The sequence below is a fragment of the Mesoplodon bidens genome (assembly GCF_964165515.1).
Source record: "Mesoplodon bidens genome assembly, chromosome: 1".
Classification (NCBI taxonomy): Eukaryota; Metazoa; Chordata; class Mammalia; order Artiodactyla; family Ziphiidae; genus Mesoplodon; species Mesoplodon bidens.
The window spans coordinates 229016495-229036708 of NC_138176.1; the positions used below are offsets into that span (position 1 = coordinate 229016495).

The window sequence follows — 20214 nt, forward strand, 5'->3', positions numbered from 1 at the left end:
GAGAAGTGGTTACAGATAAGTGGGCCAGAGGAAACCATAGATTAAAATGCATTCTGCATTTGTAAAGAGATAAGGATGAGTGAGAAACAGATTTGCCCTCATATAACCAAGGAGAAGCTCAAAACATGGCAAAGGGCAGGGTGAGATATCGAGCTAAAAATAGCTTAAAGATTCTTTTAAACTCAAAATACAGATCAAGTCCCCTTACCCATTGCTCTTCACTCCCAGACAAAACAATATCTGATGTTCATACTAAGAGTAAGTAATATCAAGGGACTGTCCCTGAAGAAATGAAATCCCCTCCTAAAGGGGAAAAAACTCTCTCTATATACTGTTATTTGTATGTCATCCTGCAAAGTAATCAGGTTCTTCTCTGGTTCATCTGAAAGCCAAGTGTGCTGGTCAATGAGATCCACCCAGAGATTCTGCTATTGCCTCACCTAGGACCAAGGATTGTTAGTTACTTACAGAAAGTCTCCCACATGAAAAAGAGAGTGTAAAATAGAAAAAGGGAAGAAATAAACCCAAAGGATGCAGAGATATTGAAAGAGAAAAAGACAATGTAAAAACAATTCTAATTAATGTCCTTGGAGACATTAATAAAGATAATGCATAAAACAAGAACAAGATGCTATGGAAAAGCTCAAAGATCAAGGAAGAGCTTTTGGAAATAAAAAATACAAAATATTCAAAAATTTTCAAACCAAACAGTGAAAAAAAAGTTTAGAATGCTATAATTAAGAAAATCTCCCAGAAAAATAAAACAACAAAAATAAACCCACACACAACAAGAAATGGAAAGTAGGGAATAAAACATCACTGACAAAGGATCAATCCTGGCAGTCTAACTCTTGACTGAATAAGATCCAGGAAAAAGAGACAGGGCAAAGTAAACAAATAAAACAAAACAATAAACAAAAAGGAGATAATTATCAGTGAAATAATACAAAAAATAGAAACATTTATCCTCATTAAAAGAGCACACCAAGTACTCAGCACAAGGAAAGACCCACACCAAAGTACATAATGACAAAATATCCAAACATTGTAGATAAAGAAAATAACCTAAGAATTTCCACAGAGGATGGAAAAAACAAATCATATACAAAACACATAATTAGAATGGCATCAGATTTCTCAATAGCAAAATGGAGATTTAAAATATAACAGAGGGCTTCCCTGGTGGCACAGTGGTTGAGAGTCCTCCTGCTAATGCAGGGGACACGGGTTTGTGGCCCGGTCCGGGAAGATCCCACATGCCGTGGAGCAGCTGGACCTGTGAGCCATGGCCACTGAGCCTGCACGTCTGGAGCCTGTGCTCTGCAATGGGAGAGGCCACAAAAGTGAGAGGCCTGTGTACCACAGAAAAAATATATAAAATAAAATAAAATAAAAAAATAAAATAAAATAAAACAGAACAATGCCTTTAAAAATCTAAAAGAAATGTTCAACTTTATATTATCCATTGCATAAATCACATGTGAGAGTGGAATAAAGGCATTTCCAGATGTGCAAGAACTCAGAGAATTTACTTCCTTTGCACCTTTTCCTACAAAACTACTGGAAGAGAAAAGTAAGAGAAAGACACGGGATCTGAAAATCATAGGCCCAATATTGGAGAACAGTAAACCAAAGTCACAAGTCATGGGGTCCAGCTTTGCAGTGGGCTTAGGGAGCCACACTGTCCAGCTAGATCAGGAGGGCAGAAAGCAGTAGGACCAAGGTCTCCAAGGAACAGAGGACTTCACAGAATATTTGGTATGAGAGGCATATCAGTGGAGAAAGATGAGTGGGCATGTCTGACAGAGCTAATGGAATATTTACAAGGAATTAAGTACATGGATATAGCAAAGCAGGTGAGCAAAACCCAAAGATAATCATTAATGCTGGGGATAAGGGGGAGGGTAAGGAAGGAAATATAATTATACAGTATGACCTGGCTCTGAAGTAAATACCTGTATACTCATTTTATGTAAACACTGATTATTGATTAAATGAATAGTGCTCTGAATACAAAGAATTGGATGTAAGAAGGTAAAAATATTAAGCCTGAGAGACCTTCAAGATGGTGGAGGAGTAAGACGTGGAGATCACCTTCCTCCCCACAAATACATCAGAAATACATCTACATGTGGAACAACTCCTACAGAATACCTACTGAAAGCTGGCAGAAGACTTCAGACCTCCCAAAAGTCAAGGAACTCCCCACATACGTGGGGAGGGCAAAAGAAAAAAGAAAAAACAGAGACAAAAGAATAAGGACGGGACCTGCACCTCTGGGAGAGAGCTGTGAAGGAGGAAAGGTTTCCACACACTAGGAACCCCCTTCACTGGTAGAGATGGTGGGGTGGCGGGGGGGAAGCTTTGGAGCCACAGAGGAGAACGCAACAACAGGGGTGCGGAGGGCAAAGCAGAGAGATTCCTGCAGAGAAGATGGGTGCTGACCAGCACTCACCAGCCTGAGAGGATTGTCTGCTCACTCGCTGGGGTGGGTGGGGGCTGGGAACTTAGGCTCGGGCTTCGGAGGTCAGATCCCATGGAGAGGACTGGGGTTGGCTGAGTGAACACAGCCTGAAGGGGGCTAGTGTGCCACAGCTCACAAGGAGGGAGTCCAGTAAAAAGTTTGGAAGTGCCTAAGAGTCAAGAGACCATTGTTTCACGGTGAGCCAGGAGACGGGATTCCTACCTTGTCTGCCCACAGAAGGCAGAGCACTGCCTAAACGAGCTCCAGAGGCAGGCACAAGCCATGGCTATCAGCACAGACACCAGAAACGGGCATGAAACGCTAAGCCTCCTGCTGCTGCAGCCAACCAAAAATCCTGTGTGCAAGCACAGATCACTATCCACACCACCCCTCCTGGTAGCCTATGCAGCCCACCAGTGTCAGGGTCCCATAATCTAGGGACAACTTCCCTGGGAGAACACACAGCATGCCTCATGCTGTTGCAAAATCATGCTGGCCTCTGCCGCTCCAGGCTCACCCCGCATTCCATAGCCCTCCCTCCTGCCAGCCAGAGTAGCCAGATCCCCCTAATCAGCCTCTCCTTTAACCTCCTCCTGTCTGGGCTAAGAACAGATACCAGAGGGCGACCTATATGCAGAAGTTAAGCCAAATCCAAAGCTGAACCCCAGTAGCTGTGTGCACAAAGATGAGAAAGGGGAATCTCTCCATGCAGCCTCAGGAGCAGCAGATTAAATCTCCACAATCAACATGATGTACCCTGCATCTGTGGAATACCTGAATACACAACGAATCGTCCCAAAATTGAGGTGGTGGACTTTGGGAGTAATTGTAGACTTGGGGTTTGCTATATGCAACTGACTAGTTTCTGATTTTTATGCTTTTCTTAGTACAAATTTTAGTGCTTGTTATCACTGGTGGATTTGTTTATTGGTTTGGATGCTCTCTTCTTTTTTATTATTTTTTTATTTTAATAACTTTTTTATTTTAATAACTTCATTTTATTTTATTACTTTTTTTCCTCCCTTTTCTTCAATCTGTGTGATTGACAGGGTCTTCATGCTCTGGCCGGGAGTCAGACCTGAGCCTCGGAGTTGGGAGAGCCGAGTTCAAGACATTGGGCCACCAAAGACCTCCCAGCCCCACGTAATATCAATTGGTGAGAGGTCTCCTAGAGACCTCTGTCTCAACACTAAGACCCAGCTTCACTCAAGGATCAGCAAGCTCTGGTGCTGGACATACCATGCCAAACAACTAGTAAGACAGAAACACAACAACACCCATTAGCAGAGAGGCTGCCTAAAATCATAATAAGGTCACAGATACCCCAAAACACACCACCAGCCATGGTCCGGCCCACCAGAAAGACAAGATCCAGACTCATCCACCAGAATATGGGCATCAGTCGCCTCCACCAGGAAGCCTACACAACCCACTGAACCAACCTTACTCATTGGGGGCAGACACCGAAAACAACGGGAACTATGAACCTGCAGCCTGTGAAAAGGAGACCCCAAACACAGTAAGTTAAGCAAAATGAGAAGACAGAGAAATACACAGCAGATGTAAGAGCAAACTAAAAACCCACCAGACCAAAGAAATGAAGAGGAAATAGGCAGTCTAACTGAAAAAGAATTCAAAGAAATGAAAGAAAAGATGATCCAAAATCTTGCAAATAGAAGGAGAAAATACAAGATATGTTTAACACGGATGTAGAACTAAAGAGCAAACGATGAATAACACAATGAATGAACTTAAAAATTCTCTAGAAGGAATCAATAGCAGAATAACTGAGGCAAAAGAACGGATAAGTGACCTGGAAGATAAAATAGTGGAAATAACTACCACAGAGCAGAATAAAGAAAAAAGAATAGAGGACACTCTCAGAGACCTCTGGGACAACATTAAACGCACCACCATTCGAATTATAGGGGAGCCAGAAGAAGAAGAGAAAAAGAAAGGGAAAATATTTGAAGAGATTATAGTTGAAAACTTTCCTAATATGAGAAAGGAAATAGTCAATCAAGTCCAGGAAGCACAGGGAGTCCCATACAGGATAAATCCAAGGAGAAATATGCCAAGACACATATTAATCAAACTATCAAAAATTAAACACAAAGAAAAAATATTAAAAGCAGCAACAGAAAGGCAACAAATAACATACAAGGGAATCTCCATAAGGTTAACAGCTGATCTTTCAACAGAAACTCTGAGAGCCAGAAGGGAGTGGGAGGACATATTTAAAGTGATGAACAGGAAAAATCTACCACCAAGATTACTCTACCCGAAAAGGACTTCATTCAGATTTGATAGAGAAATTAAAACCTTTACAGACAAGCAAAAGCTAAGAGAAATCAGCACCACCAAACCATTTTAAAACAAATGCTAAAGGAACTTCTCCAGGCAGGAAACACAACAGAAGGAAAAGACCTACAATAACAAACCCAAAACAATTAAGAAAATGGTAATAGGAACATACATATTGATAATTACCTTAAATGTAAATGGATTAAATGCTCCAACCAGAAGACATAGACTAGCAGAATGGATACAAAAACAAGACCCGTATATATGTTGTCTAAAAGAGACCCACTTCTAACCTAGGGACACATACAGACTGAAAATGCAGGGATGGAAAAAGATATTCCATGTAAATGGAAACCGAAAGAAAGCTGGAGTAGCAACTCTCATATCAGGCAAAATAGATGTTAAAATAAACCTATTACAGGAGGCAAAGAAAGGCACTACATAATGATCAAGGGATCAATCCTAGAATAAGACAAAACAATTGTAAATATATATGCACCCAACATAGGAGCACCTCAATACATAAGGCAAATGCTAACAGCCATGAAAGGGGAAATCCCACAATAATAGTATGGGACTTTAGTACCCCACTTTCACCAATGGACAGATCATTCAAAATGAAAATAAATAAGGAAACACAAGCTTCAAATGACACATTCAACAAGATGGACTTAATTGATATTTATAGGGCATTCCATCCAAAAACAACAGAATACACTTTCTTCTCAAGTGCTCATGGAACATACTCCAGGATAGCACATATCTTGGGTCACAAATCAAGCCTGGGTAAAGTTAAGAAAATTGAAATTGTATCAAGTATCTTTTCTGACCACAACACTATGAGATCAGATATCAATTACAGGAAAAAAAAACTGTAGAAAATACAAATGTATGGAGGCTAAATGATACACTACTAAATAACCAAGAGATCACTGAAGAAATCAAAGAGGGAATCAAGAAACGCCTAGAAGCAAATAACAATGAAAACACGATGACTCAAAACCTATGAGATGCAGCAAAAGCAATCTAAGAGGGAAGTTTATAGCAATGTAATCCTACCTCAAGAAACAAGAAAAATCTCAAATAAGCAACTTACACTTACACCTAATGCAATTAGAGAAAGAAGAAAGAAAAACAAAGTTAGCAGAAGGAAAGAAATCAGAAATATCAGACAGAAATAAATGAAAAATAAATGAAGGAAAAAATAGCAAAGATCAATAAAACTAAAAGCTGATTCTTTGAGAAGATAAACAAAATTATAAACCATTAGCTAGACTCAACAAGAAAAAAAGGGAGAAGACTCAAATCAATAGAATTAGAAATGAAAAAGGAGAAGTAACTACTGACCCTGCAGAAATACAAAGCATCATGAGAGATTACTACAAGCAACTCTATGCCAATAAAATGGACAACCTGGAAGAAATGGACAAATTCTTAGAAAAACACAGCCTTCTGAGACTGAACCAGGAAGAAATAGAAAATATAAAAAGACCAATTACAAGCACTGAAATTGAAACTGTGATTAAAAATCTTCCAGCAAACAGAAGTCCAGGACCAGATGGCTCCACAGGCAAATTCTGTCAAACATTTAGAGAAGACCTAACAGTTATCCTTCTCAAACTCTTCCAAAATATAGAAGAGGGAGGAACACTCTCAAACTCATTCTACAAGGCCACCATCACCTTGATACCAAAACCAGACAAAGATGTCACAAAGAAAGAAAACTACAGCCAATACCACTGATGAACATAGATGCAAAAATCTTCAACAAAATACTGGCAAACAGAATCCAACAGCACATTAAAAGGATCACACACCATGATCAAGTGGGGTTTATCACAGATTATTCAACATACAAATCCATGTGATACACCATACTAACAAACTGAAAGATAAACCCATATGGTATATATATATATATGGAATCAGGGAAAAAATGGTTGTGAAGAACCTCAGGGCAGGACAGGCATAATGACACAGACATAGAGAATGGACTTGAGGACACAGGGAAGGGGAAGGGGAAGCTGGGACGAAGTGGGAGAGTGGCATGGACATATATACACTACCAAATGTAAAATAGATAGCTAGTGGGAGGCAGCTGCATAGCACAGGGTGATCAGTTCTGTGCTTTGTGACCACCTAGAGGGGTGGGATAGGGAGGATGGGAGGGAGACACAAGAGGGAGGAGATATGGGGATGTATGTATATGTATAGCTGATTCACTTTGTTATACAGCAGAAACTAACACAACAATGTAAAGCAATTATACTCCAATAAAGATATTTTAAAAACAACCTACACAATAATTTCAATAGATACAGAAAAAGCTTTTAACAAAACCCAACACCCACTTATGATAGACACTCTCCAGAAATTGGGCACAGAGGGAACCTAATTCAACATAATAAAGGCCATGTATGACAAACCCACAGCGAACATTGTTCTCAATGGTATAAAACTGAAATCATTTCCACTAACATCAGGATGAAGACAAGACTGCCCACTCTCACCACTATTATTCAAAATAGGTTTGGAACTCTTAGCCACAGCAATCAGAGAAGAAAAAGAAATAAATGGAATCCAAATCAGAAAAGAAGAAGTAAACCTGTCACTGTTTGCACATACATGATACTATACATAGAGAATCCTAAAGATGCTACCAGAAAACTACTAGAGCTAATCAATGAATTTAGTAAAGTTGAAGGACACAAAATTAATGTGCAGAAATCTCTTGCATTCCAATACACTAACAACAAGAGATCAGAATGATAAATTAAGGAAACACTCCCATTTTCCATTAAAACAGAAAGAAGAAAATACCTAGGAATAAACCTACCTAAGGAGACAAAAGACCTGTATGCAGAAAACTATAAGAAACTGATGTAAGAAATTAAAGATGATAAAAACAGATGGAGAGATATACCATGTTCTTGGATTGGAAGAATCAGCATTGTGAAAATGACTGTACTACCCAAAGCGATCTACAGATTCAATGCAATACCTATCAAATTACCAGTGGCATTTTTCATAGAACTAGAAATAAAAAGTTCACAATTTTTATGGAAACACAAAAGACCCCAAATATCCAAAGCAATCTTGAGAAAGAATAGTGGAGCTGGAGGAATCAGGATCCCTGACTTCAGACTATACTGCAAAGCTACAGTAATCTAGACAGTATGGTACTGGCACAAAAACAGAAATATAGATCAATGAAACAGGATAGAAAGCCAAGAGATAAACCCATGCACATATGGTCACCTTATTTTTGATAAAGGAGGTAAGAATATACAATGGAGAAAAGACAGCCTCTTCAATAAGTGGTGCTGGGAAAACTGGACAGCTACATGTAAAAGGATGAAATTACAACACTCCCTGACACCATACACAAAAATAAACTCAAAAGGGATTAAAGACCTAAACGTGAGGCCAGACACTATAAAACTCTTAGAGGGAAACATAGGCAGAAAACTCTATGATATAAATCACAGCAAGACCCTTTCTGACCCACCTCCTAGAGAAATGGAAATAAAAACAAAAATAAACAAATGGGACCTAATGAAACTTAAAAGCTTTTGCACAGAAAAGGAAACCATAACCAAGACGAAAAGACAACCCTCAGAATGGGAGAAAATATTTGAAAATGAAGCAACTGACAAAGGATTAACCTCCATAATATACAAGCAGCTCTTGCAGCTAAATATCACAAAGCAAACAACCCAATCCCAAAATGGGCAGAAGACCTAAACAGACATTTCTCCAAGAAGATATACAGACTGCCAACAAACACATGAAAGGATGCTCAACATCACTAATCATTAGAGAAATGCAAATCAAAACTACAATGAGGTATCACCTCACATCGGTCAGAATGGCCATCATCAAGAAATCTACAAACCATCAATGCTGCAGAAGGTGTGGAGAAAAGGGAACCCTCTTGTACTGTTGGAAGGAATGCAAAGTGATACAGTCACTGTGGAGAACAGTATGGCAGTTCCTTAAGAAACTAAAAATAGAACTACCATATAACCAAACAATCCCACTACTGGTCATATACCCTGAGAAAACCGTAATTCAAAAAGAGTCATATATCACAATGTTCATTGAAACACTATTTACAATTGCCAGGACATGGAAGCAACCTAAGTGTCCATCGACAGATGAGTGGATAAAGAAGATGTGGCACATATATACAATGGAATATTACTCAGCCAAAAAAATAAATGAAATTGAGTTATTTGTAGTGAGGTGGATGGACATAGATTCTGTCATACATAGTGAAGTAAGTCATAAAGAGAAAAACAAATACCGTATGCTAACACATATATATGGAATCTAAAAAAAAACCCAAAAAACATAAAACAGTTCTGAAGAACCTAGGGACAGGACAAGGATAAAGATGCAAACATTGAGAATGGACTTGAGGACACGGGGAAGGGGAAGGGCAAGCTGGGACAAAGTGAGAGAGTGATATTGACATATATACAATCCCAAATATAAAATAGCTAGTGGGAATCAGCCGCATAGCACTGGGAGATCAGCTCGGTGCTTTGTGACCAGGAGGGTGGGATAGGGAGGGTGGGAGGGAGACGCAAGAGCGAGGAGATATGGGGATATCTGTATATGTATAGCTGATTCACTTTGTGATAAAGCAGAAACTAACACACCATTGTAAAGCAATTATACTCCAATAAAGATGTTAAAAAATTAAAAAATAAAAGAGGGAGGAGATATGGGGATATATGTATATGTATAGCTGATTCACTTTTTTATACAGCAGAAACTAACACAACAATGTAAAGCAATTATACTCCAATAAAGATATTAAAAAGAAAATGTCATCACAATAAAAAAAATGATATGTTCTATGTATTTGGCTTTACTGTTGATTGGTATGTAAAAGTTTATGGCTACTGTACACTGCCTGTATTAGTTCTTTTATCATAAAATGCCCCCCTTTCTCTTGTTTAAAAAAATGATATTCTTCTATGTATTTGGCTGTACTGTTGATTGGTATGTAAAGGTTTACGGCTATGTATGCTGCATGTGTTAGTTCTTTTATCATAAAATGTCCCTCTTTCTCTTATTTAAAAAAAAAAGAAAATCAATCTGTTAACTGGAGTTTTAAGTTAACTTCACCGTTTTGTATTAATTAACCTACAAATACAACAGTGTGTACTTTATCTTGTTAGGAAACAATTTGGGACAAGTATATTCCTTGCAAACTCTTTAAGTTCAGGAGTACTTTTGCAAATTCCAATCCAAACCCATTCTGAAAGCTTATTCTTTCATGCAGTCAACCTTTCCTCTTGGTTTCCATGAAACCACCTTTTCCAGGTTCTGTTCTGGTGTTTGTAGTCTCTGAATCTATCTTTCTGGCTGCTTTTGCTCTGTCTGGCCCCCAAGTGATGATAATCCCCCCAATTCTCATTTCACATAGTGTCCTAGGTAATTCCATTTTACACATTTTCCCTGGATGAAGCCCAAGTCTAAATCCTGAATGAAGATCTCTCTCCTGAGCTCCAGATCATTATTTTTAATTGCCAAAGGAGTATCTTTACTTTTGCTCTTGCACTGGCCCTTCAAACTCAAAATGCCCAGAAAAAAAATCCCAATCCCAATCTATTCTTCTTCCTGCCTTTCCTATGTGGAAACTTCAGAAGCATTTTCTATCTCTTTCCTTATTGAGTAAATTCAACTGATCACCATGTTCCTATGGATTCCATATCTGAGTCAACTAGTAAGTATGTCCCCTCCTCCCATCCTCACAGCTTCATCCACATAACAGACCTCTGTCAGCTGTTGTCTAGCTTAACTGGTCTGTCTGATGCTGGTTCTCTGTCTTGCAAGACATCCATTACCAGATATCCTTAAAAATAAAGATCTTAGCATGCACTCAACTGCTTACACTTTTATAAAGCCTACAGAATAGAGTACAATTTCCAGTATATGGCATATAAAGTTCTCTAAAATGTGCCTGTGACCTACCAGACTCTTTTTTTTGTTGCTTTTTTTTTTGTTGCTTCCTTTCATTTTTCAGATCACTGAGTGAGATTTTTCCCCCAGTTTTATTCAGATATAATTGATACATAGCAGTGTATAAGTTTAAGGTGTACTGTGCAATTTGACTTACATATACTGTGAAATCATTAGCCCAATAAGTTTAGTTAACATCCATCATTTCACATAGATGAAAAAAAAACAAAAACAAAAATGAAAACTACATTTCCCCTTGTGATGAGAACCCTTAGAACCTACTGTCTTAACAAATTTCCTGTATATCTTACAGCAGTGTTAGCCATAGTCATCATGTTGTACATTACATCCCCAGTACTTATCTTATTGGAAGTTTGTACATTTTGACTATCTTCCTCCTATTCCTCCACACCCCCAGCCTCTTTTTTATAATCCCACACTCAAGTGCTTCTCACGTGCACTGTACCACTTGTTATTTCCAAATATACCAAACGCATTCACATGTCCGTGTCCTTCCTCATGCTTCTTGCCTGGAAAGCCTTTATTCCCTTTTCCATGGAGACTCAACAGACTGGGGTTCCAATCCCAGCCCTGCTGCTTATGAGTCATGTATTTTGGAAAAGATAATTAACATTTCAGCCCATTTCCGACCTTGTATATATAACTGCTTTTTATTTTTTCTCTCACGGTCATAATGAGTGTTCAATGGAGTGTATGAGTTTAGCATTGCTCCTGGCAATAACTGCTCTTTGACCTTGAATATTTATGCTACAGAAAGTGAATTTTTAAACATTTAAATTTGCCTAGGACTTTTTTGTTGCTCGTTTTTATTTAAAGTCCCTGAAAAGACTAACTAAATCTTGGCCCTAAAGTTTCATAAAACTTACATGAATATCGATTACCAACTTAAGCAGGGATAAATCTCACCCCATCAGTTATAACTCAAACAGTGGAGAGCAGTGATTCAAATCCCATCTCTGCATGCTCACAACTAGACATGTGTTATTTCACAACTGTGAGTTGGAACTTATTTTATATTACTACTTTAAGTTTCTAAAGTATTTTTTCTGTTTTGTTTTGCTAAACATACAGGTATATACTCTAAAGATTCATTCACATGATACAGTAAGAAGCCCTACTATGACCATTCACAGAGGTAAGAATCTCAGTTTTACATTTACTGGCTGGCTACTCCTGGCAAAAGACTTTACATCTCTGAATTTCAGTTTCCTTACTCTGTAGATCTTAAGTCTGTTATGAGAATTCAATAGGTAAAGCAGGTGCTCCATAAATGGCACCTATTGTGATTATTACTATGCTTCCTGCCATGGGTTATTAAGGCACTCAATTTTCGAGTTCCCTGAAAACAAGAACTGTTTCATGTGTCTTTATATCCCCAGTCTCACGCTTGGTAAATAGTTTTTAAAATTCAGAAATATCAGTCAGACAGAACTAAATAACTAATTTGTCATAGTCTGTCCACTGAGTTTTCCTATATGTGGCTTAATATGAGAACTAAAAATTATTTAATGCATTTATATTGAGTAGAATCACAGCTGACAATATCTTCCTCCCCCTCATTTTATACTGTAAAAGGGAGGGCTAGAATTGGGAATATCTTCCTCTGTCAGACAAAATAGTGAAATTCAAAAGTTAAAAACAAAAGTTAAAAGCTAAATGACATCTTTTCCAAAACATTCACTAAAGGTGTAGTAGGCTGGGGAAAATCCTCCTATTTTTCTCACTGTCTTAAATATCAGGAAAAGCACTAAAAAGACAGAGAAGCCACAAGGGGCGGGGAAGAGGGAAAACCTGGAGAGGTAGGGGGTTCAAAATGTTCCCTTGCCTCAGTGACAGTGGAGACTCTGTGTGTGTGTGTGTGTGTGTGTGTGAGCATGAGTGTGGTTGCCTCTGAGTCTCTCTGTAGCAGTGTGTGCAGATTTCATCTTCTCTCAGTTCCTGCTTCTCCTAGCTTAAATTCATGAGGAATTGGAGAGGAGCACTTTTAAATATTGGGACCAATTTAAAGGTTAGGAATGGGAACGTTGAAACTGTGACTCAAATAGGAAAATGCTGAAAGGAGTTAAACTTAATTGTTAATTATGCTCCATTGAATAAGAACATTGTAACAGAAAGTCATTGCAATCAGGAAGTGCTTAGTTCCTGGAACACAGCAGACCTTCAAGAATCTCTGAATTTGTAATCACTCAGGTGGCAACTAGGCTGAGATTTACATGCAGTCATCTATGGAGAGAAAAAAAAGCTTTACCCTTAAAATTACTATAGATACAATGTAGCAGGAATAGGTTATAACATATTTATACTATTGATTTTAATATATTTATATAGTAAGTATCATAACAATTGATTACACTAAAATAATCCTGAAAAAATTATACTAGTTAACACAGGGTAATGTCTTAAACTAAACTTTTAAAATACCTTTGAAGTAATATTTTGAAATATATTAAACAAAAAGAACTAAACACTTAATCAAACGTTTAGAGTTGGGAAGTTTTTCAGAGTTAAATTAATCCAGTCCACCCAGCAACAGATCCCATTTTAATTGGCTCTTGCTACTCAACCACAGGCATGCACTGCACTTTCTTCATATAACATGTAAGTAGTCTGGCCTAGGAGAATATTGACACTTGGGTATCTATGATTTTTTCCCTCAGTAGAAGGTCTGCTCTTAGCTTGTAGGGTGGAAAGTGTGATTTGGCATTAGAACACCCGGCAGTGAGACCATGATTAATGGTTAAATGGTTCTGTAGCCCTGAGTGAGACACTGCATGTCCCTTGTCTCATTAGTGAGTGAGAAAAGGCCTAACTGAACTTCTCTGGCAGTGACCGTGAGGATGAAAGGAAACACTGTCTGTGCATGGCCTTTCAGAAGAACACACAAGTACAAGGCAGACTGAAATGCATGATAAGAAAGTCAAGCCTCTCTTTGGCCCCAGGCTTCCCAAGTGACCACTTCCCCAGAGACAAACAAGGTTCACAGTTTCTTAGGTTTTCTTCCCGAAGTCGTCCAACTTTATGGGTGTGCTTTTACTCAAAGAGGCCTGCAGGGTAAGCACTGTGGGGCAACAAAACAGAATAGCCAGTCAAACGGATCTGAGTCTTGGACAAACCTGTAGTCTCTGGTGTACTCATAATCCAGAACTGCACTTGCTGTTAGCACACCGCTCAGCATGTCCATCTGGAACACTTGTCCTTGGTTGCTGGAGAGAATAGAATACTCGATGAGGCCGTTTGTCCCACTGTCCTGGTCTGTGGCAAAAACCTGTGAGGAAGCAACTCCTCCGTTAGGTAAGGATTGAATCTGCAGAATGGGTTAAGCCTGTTTTTCAGAGAAATGCATTATGAAAGAATCACATTGTCAGACACACTTTAAAGACAATGACCAAAGGAATATTAACCATGGCTGAAGCTTACATGTACATTAAAGTGGATAATGGGTGAGAAGACTATTCTGCAGATTCATTGAAAGGAGTACTGCGTGTTTTGCGCTAAATGAAACAAAACCTAGATTTAGTGCTAACAAAGTTAGGTCCTGGTGATTTATTTGATGAGTTGTCCAAGTACTAGTGTTGAAGATAAAACAAAAGTTCTGCATCACTCTCCATGGAGATATATTATTTAGTCTGCTTTACATTTTAATCACAAACTAATTCTATTAGTGGATTCAAGATCTTGTTTAAGAACAAGCTGACAGACTAATTTCTTTCTATTTATTTTTAAAAATATTTATTTATTTATTTATTTATTTATTTATTTATTTGCCTGTGCCAGGTCTTAGTTGTGGCATGTGGGATCTTTTAGTTGTGGCATGCGGGATCTTTAATTGTGGCATGCGAACTCTTAGTTGTGGCATGCGGGATCTAATTCCCTGACCAGGGGTCGAATCCAGGCCCCCTGAATTGAGAGCACGAAGTCTTAGCCACTGGACTACCAGGGAAGTCCCTCTTTCTATTTATTTTTATCTTCTAGGCCCCTCAGCCTTGGCCTGAGTTCCCATCCCCTGTCATCTGTCTCTTGGGTGACTGTACTGATGTCCTGGTGGGTTTTTGCTTGTAACTCCCTTCCTTTTCAATCTATCCTTCACACTGCTGCCAGAGTTCTCAGGGGATCCAGAACCTCATCAGGACCTCATCAGGAGGGCACACACCAGCTATTTGGTACAGAAAGCCAGCAACAGACAGTTCCCTTCGAGATCACAAGGAAGAGAAACTTATCTGCATACCAGCAGAATAAAGTCCATCATGTCCCCTAGGTCATACACTTAAAAGAGTTACAGAGAGTAGGCCTCCCAGGAGGTGTATCAGTTAGGGTCTTTGGATGCCAGCAACACAAATCTACTATGGCCAACTTCATCAGGAAAGAAACATAGCAGAAAGACAGTGTCCAGGTGAAGCACAAGAACCTGAACAGCTCTAAGGCACAGCTTCTTTGAGCTGTTGCCATCAAGAGGAATCAGCTCTAATATGTCTCTGTCTGGTGTCCTACCATCCAAGATTCAAATTCCAGGGAGAGAAAGTCTCTATGGGACCGAGGCAATTGACAGCACCTTGTGGCAGGGTGGAGTTGGGGGGAGGTCACCACTTTGACCAACAATCCCACCAAGACTGCATCTGGCAGAGGAGGGTCAGTTCCTAAAGGGAGTTTGTGGGGCTGCAACCAAAAGGAGGGTGCATAGGCAGTGTGGTAGCAAAAAGCAAGAACTCCAGAGCCTTCTACATTCCTGTCTATCTGAACAGGATACAGGCAAATGGCAGTTTTAGTTTCCTGGAAACTAAGTGATCTAAAAATACAAAGAACAAATTTCCTTGTATCCGTCTCTGACTGGGCCTTCTCAAAGGTTTTATCACCAGAACCAATGGCAGGTCAGGCTGTCTCCCTGTTGAGTGTACATGGGCTTTAATGGGACCCTCACCTTCACATATTCCACATGAGTGGTCTAGCTCTGTCCAGGTTAGCATGTGTGACAAAGCGTGATGCACCAGCGCCCCAGGGAGGAGTCCTCTGTGACCAAGAAGGCCCCACAGTGGTGCTGGAGGTATCCATGATCCCCATTGAACAGGCATCACTGGGGGTGCGGGGGCTGAACAAGAGGACACCTTCACCTCCTCACCTTCCTCTTAAGCATCTCTGTCATGGCTAGAGTAAAGGTGCAGCACTTCTGGCACAGGCTGGAACCTGGAGCAATTAGGCTCCAATCATACAAAATAAATGGGCAGAAATAATGTAGGAAATCCCGGGGATCCTGGATCATGTGGGGAGCACAGAGCTAAAACTCCAAGACAACTGAGCCTCTACTGGTCTTGCTTGCACCATCAGAGGTGAACATGTGCATCTGAACTGGGCAGGAATCAAAGGAAAGTGTCTCTATATGTTCAGGTGAAGGTAGCTGCACAATAACCTAGGGGATCACCTGGATCCCTGCCCCCATCTACCCCAGAGAAGAAGTCATGCGGTGCTGGGTCATGGCAGCGGGGTTACAGAGGCCAAAGGGAATGTCCTACTAGGCTGCTGACTGTCAGGATGGGGGTTTATACCCATTTCCTGTGCAGATTCCCAAGAGCCTGTAGGTGTTGTAATGTCCAGTTTCTTGAATTCAAAACATCGGTTCAACCTTGAAGGGAAAGGTGAAAATGGGCACCAGTCCCCGAAGCAGGTAGAGTCTATCAAGGATGGATTGGTTTGGAGCCTGAACAAGAAGACTGCCATGTGAACAGACCCTCTTTTTTTCAGAGCATGGGGCTTTCTCCCAAGATAGGGCTGGTCTTGAAACAGCAGATCTATCACTTTCACATGAGACTCCTGCAAACCCAAACCAGGGTGCCCTTCCATGTGTCTGTGCTGCCGCCATGCTCATCTTGCTGCGGCTCCACCTGGCAAATGCCTGCTCGCCCTTTAAGACCGAGTGCAAACCCCGTTCTTCATGAAGACTGACACTCTCCTCCAGGAACAGTCTGTGCCTCCTCTTTTCTCTCATGACATTCAACATACACTTCTAATATAACATTAGTGATTTGCATTTAATTGTATACTTAGTCTTCTGACTTCCCCACTGAATTGTACGCATGTGTAAGGTGAGCTGCTTTTTGTGGCCCTCTAGATTCCCTGCTAGTGTTCTATGGGGGCCCTAGAGAAAGCAGGTGGGTCTAACTGAGCATGAAATGGATGGGGGAAGGTGAGTGAGCTCAGAAACTCCAGGCTTCCTTCAACCTAAAGTTCCATCCAGTGCATCAAATATTGTATATGCCAAGGAAAGATTTAAAATTTAATTCACACTCCCCCACGCACAACACATTTCTGTTACCTGTATGATGTGATCATTGTAGAACTGGCCCTCAGACACTGATACTTGGTAAATGCTTTGCCCAAAGCACGGTGGATGATCGTTCACATCTTGGATGAAGACTGCTACTTTGCTGTAGGCTCTATGCTCCCTACTTTCAGCTAAAACAATGAGCTGAACTTCATTTCTGACTTCAAAATCCAGAAACTTGGGTTCTTGCACAGTGAGTTCTCCTATTTTTATTTCCAGAGAGAAAAAAAAAAAAAAGAAAGGAAAATTATTTTATTTAAAAAGTCTCAAATCACCTTTGACCCAAATGCTCACACGCTTACCTGTCCCTCAACTCCTCCCACTGGCTGGGCCCCCTTTCCTAGTGCCCCGGGTCATTGTGAAAAAAGGTGAGAACAGGCAGACATTTACACGGTTCAAACATGTAGGAGGGGGGCTTCCCTGGTGGCACAGTGGTTGAGAGTCCGCCTGCCGATGCAGGGGACACGTGTTCGTGCCCTGGTCCAGGAAGATCCCACATGCCGCGGAGTGGCTGGGCCCGTGAGCCATGGCCACTGAGCCTGCACATCTGGAGTCTGTGCTCCACAACGGGAGAGGCCACAACAGTGAGAGGCCCGCATACCGAAAAAATAAAACATGTAAGAGGGAAAGAAGCCATGAATATCTGAAATCTGGGTGCTCTCTCTTAAGTCATCTTTCTGTCCCCATATTTAGCCCATGTCTGCAAAGTCCGCCTTTCAAACATCTCCTGAATCCACCCTCTCCATCTCCCTGCTGCTGTCCTCCTCCAAGCCACCAGCATTTCCCACCTTGTCCCCTGTGTTAGTCTACTTAGTTGGCCTCCCCACTCAACCAGTTCCCATTCTGAATTAAATAATAAAAAACAACACTGTGACTGTCCTGCATAAAACCCTTGATTGGCTTCCACAGCAATTATGATGAAGTTCAGCATTTTTAGCCTCCCCAGGACCACCTGCTCCAACCTCTCCCACCTGAGAAATCTCATTCTTCTCTTTCTCCCCTTTGCCCTGTCTGCTCTGGCTGTAAGACTCATAATGTTCTATTCCTCAAACGTTCATTTCAGGATTGTCCTGCAGGCCTTTCCATCCACCTGGAATTGTCCCCACTTCTGTGCATCCTCAGGGTTCTTTCCAGACCACCCAGCCCTGTACCATCACCATGTCTGCCCCCAACAGACTCTCCAAAAGTGCCTGCAGGGCCTTTGCTCACCTATTTCTGCCGAGTTATTCCTCTTGGTTTAGAAGATTCACAAGGTGAGGATGGTTACCTCCTACATCACCATCTCCCAAATCCCTACCTCAGGGTCTGGCACATGGAAGCACCCAATAATATTTATTACACTCCCAGGTAACAAGTAAAACCAGGTGAGGGAAACTGAGCCTTGAGGTTTATGCCCTACACAGGTTTTTCCCCAGACTAAGAAAATTCCTCCCCTGATATAATTCCCTTCTCTAGTTTCTATTCTGTTTTGTTTCTTCCCTTTTACAATTAAATTTCTTACTGAATTTATTATTATTATTATTCCATTGTCACGATTTACTTAGCTCTCACTGTCAGAAATTCTGTCAAATGGAGTCTGCTGAAGTGCATACTGATTTGGAGTTTGAGAAACCTGAAACCAAGCCTAAACCCTAGCCCTGGCTGCTTCATTTAGGTAAAGCACGTGGCTCCCCCACCACTAAGTTTGTGACCTGTAGTAAGTGACTCAGCTTCTGTCAAGCTGAGTCTCATCTTCTGTAGAATGGGGATATGACTAATGGCTCCATAGGGTTGCTGGGAGAGTGACATAGTGCATGTGTCTCTCACACCCTCCATCAGCAGATATAGATTTAATACCTGTATAAGCTCTGAATGTAGAAGGAGAGCATTTAATAGCTATGGACTATTAAAATTTGCTCTTCTGGTGAAAGAACCTGTACAGTTCCTGGAAATATGACCTGGAAACCACAGTTCTGATTGCTCTATCTGAGCAAGTTCCCCTAGAGAACCAACATAGGCCAAGGAAACTTCTGGCTATCATGTACCTACCTGGATACTAATAGTAATCATATCCTGTTCTAATAAGTCTAACTTTGGCATTGAGTGTTTTGGGGGGATTTTATTGCTTCTGTTATTAAGAAAAAATAAATATTTATATACTATTGAAGAACTCACTATACTGCCAAATTTAAAACTTCATAAATTCACTTTCATTTATTGTCATCAGATTTAGCTGTCAATTCAGAAAACCAAATTACTTTTACAAACCATGGTCTGATGTTACCAAAACCCCTCTTAGCAAATTTAGAGTAGATTTAAGGATTGGCAGCTGAAGAATCATTAAAATGCATGTTGATGAGCTGCTAATGAAAGAAGATGATTTTTAGAAGTCTCTGTGGAACAAGGGCTGAGCAGAGAAGCCCCAGTCTAGGTGGACCCTAAGCTCTCATCTGGAACTCTGTCTCCACCAAACAGGGCTTTCAGCTTGCTACCATGTTCTGTTACTATTAGTAAAGGAAAATCAAATTGAAACGCACACTAAATTGCCAGTGTCACTTAGTAGAAAGTGTGCCAATTACAGTGCAGATCAAAGTGGAGTTTTTAATAAAAGTCTTGTGTTTAGGCTTTGATCATTGGAATTTTGCACTTGGAATGGATCTGCAGTTCTAATGCCTTCCTTGCTTGGTTTTTATTTTTGACATAATAGTTGGCACATGCTGTGAAAGTTGTGCAAACAGAAAAGACAATAACCAGTCTGTGAGATGATTCAAGGCTGGCACACCTACTAGATCCACAATTCGCCTTGGACGATCTATGTATATTTTTCTCAGAGACATCAAGGATTTACTGTCACCAGTGAGATGAAAGTACTACTGGGCTCTGTCTAATATATGGGCAGAAGTCCATGCTTTCCTTAGACTAAGAGGCTCACAAATACCAACTTTTTGTTCATTCTTATATGTTAGCATGCCAGTTATATAATAACTTGAGAAGAAAACTGTAGTAATATTTTCCTTCTGATATATGGACTTGTATAGCTTTTGTCCAAGTTTTAAGTACACATCAAAATGAGATTTAGATTCTTCAAATACTCAATGTTTGATGGCATAAGTGAGTTACTTCAGTCAATTACAAACTGTGCATATGCATATGTATACAC

At 40.2% G+C, this 20214-nt stretch overlaps 1 protein-coding gene across 1 annotated transcript in view; it reads right to left on the minus strand.

Annotated features, from left to right (window-relative positions):
* DCHS2 (dachsous cadherin-related 2) overlaps nt 1-20214 on the minus strand; it is a gene marked incomplete at both ends in the record, with an annotated part of 312361 nt that overhangs the window by 11776 nt on the left and 280371 nt on the right. Inside the window, 2 exons of the mRNA XM_081240754.1 lie at nt 13876-14027; nt 17067-17278. Of these exons, the coding sequence (XP_081096880.1) occupies nt 13876-14027; nt 17067-17278 (364 nt within the window). The remainder of the gene's footprint in view (nt 1-13875; nt 14028-17066; nt 17279-20214) is intronic.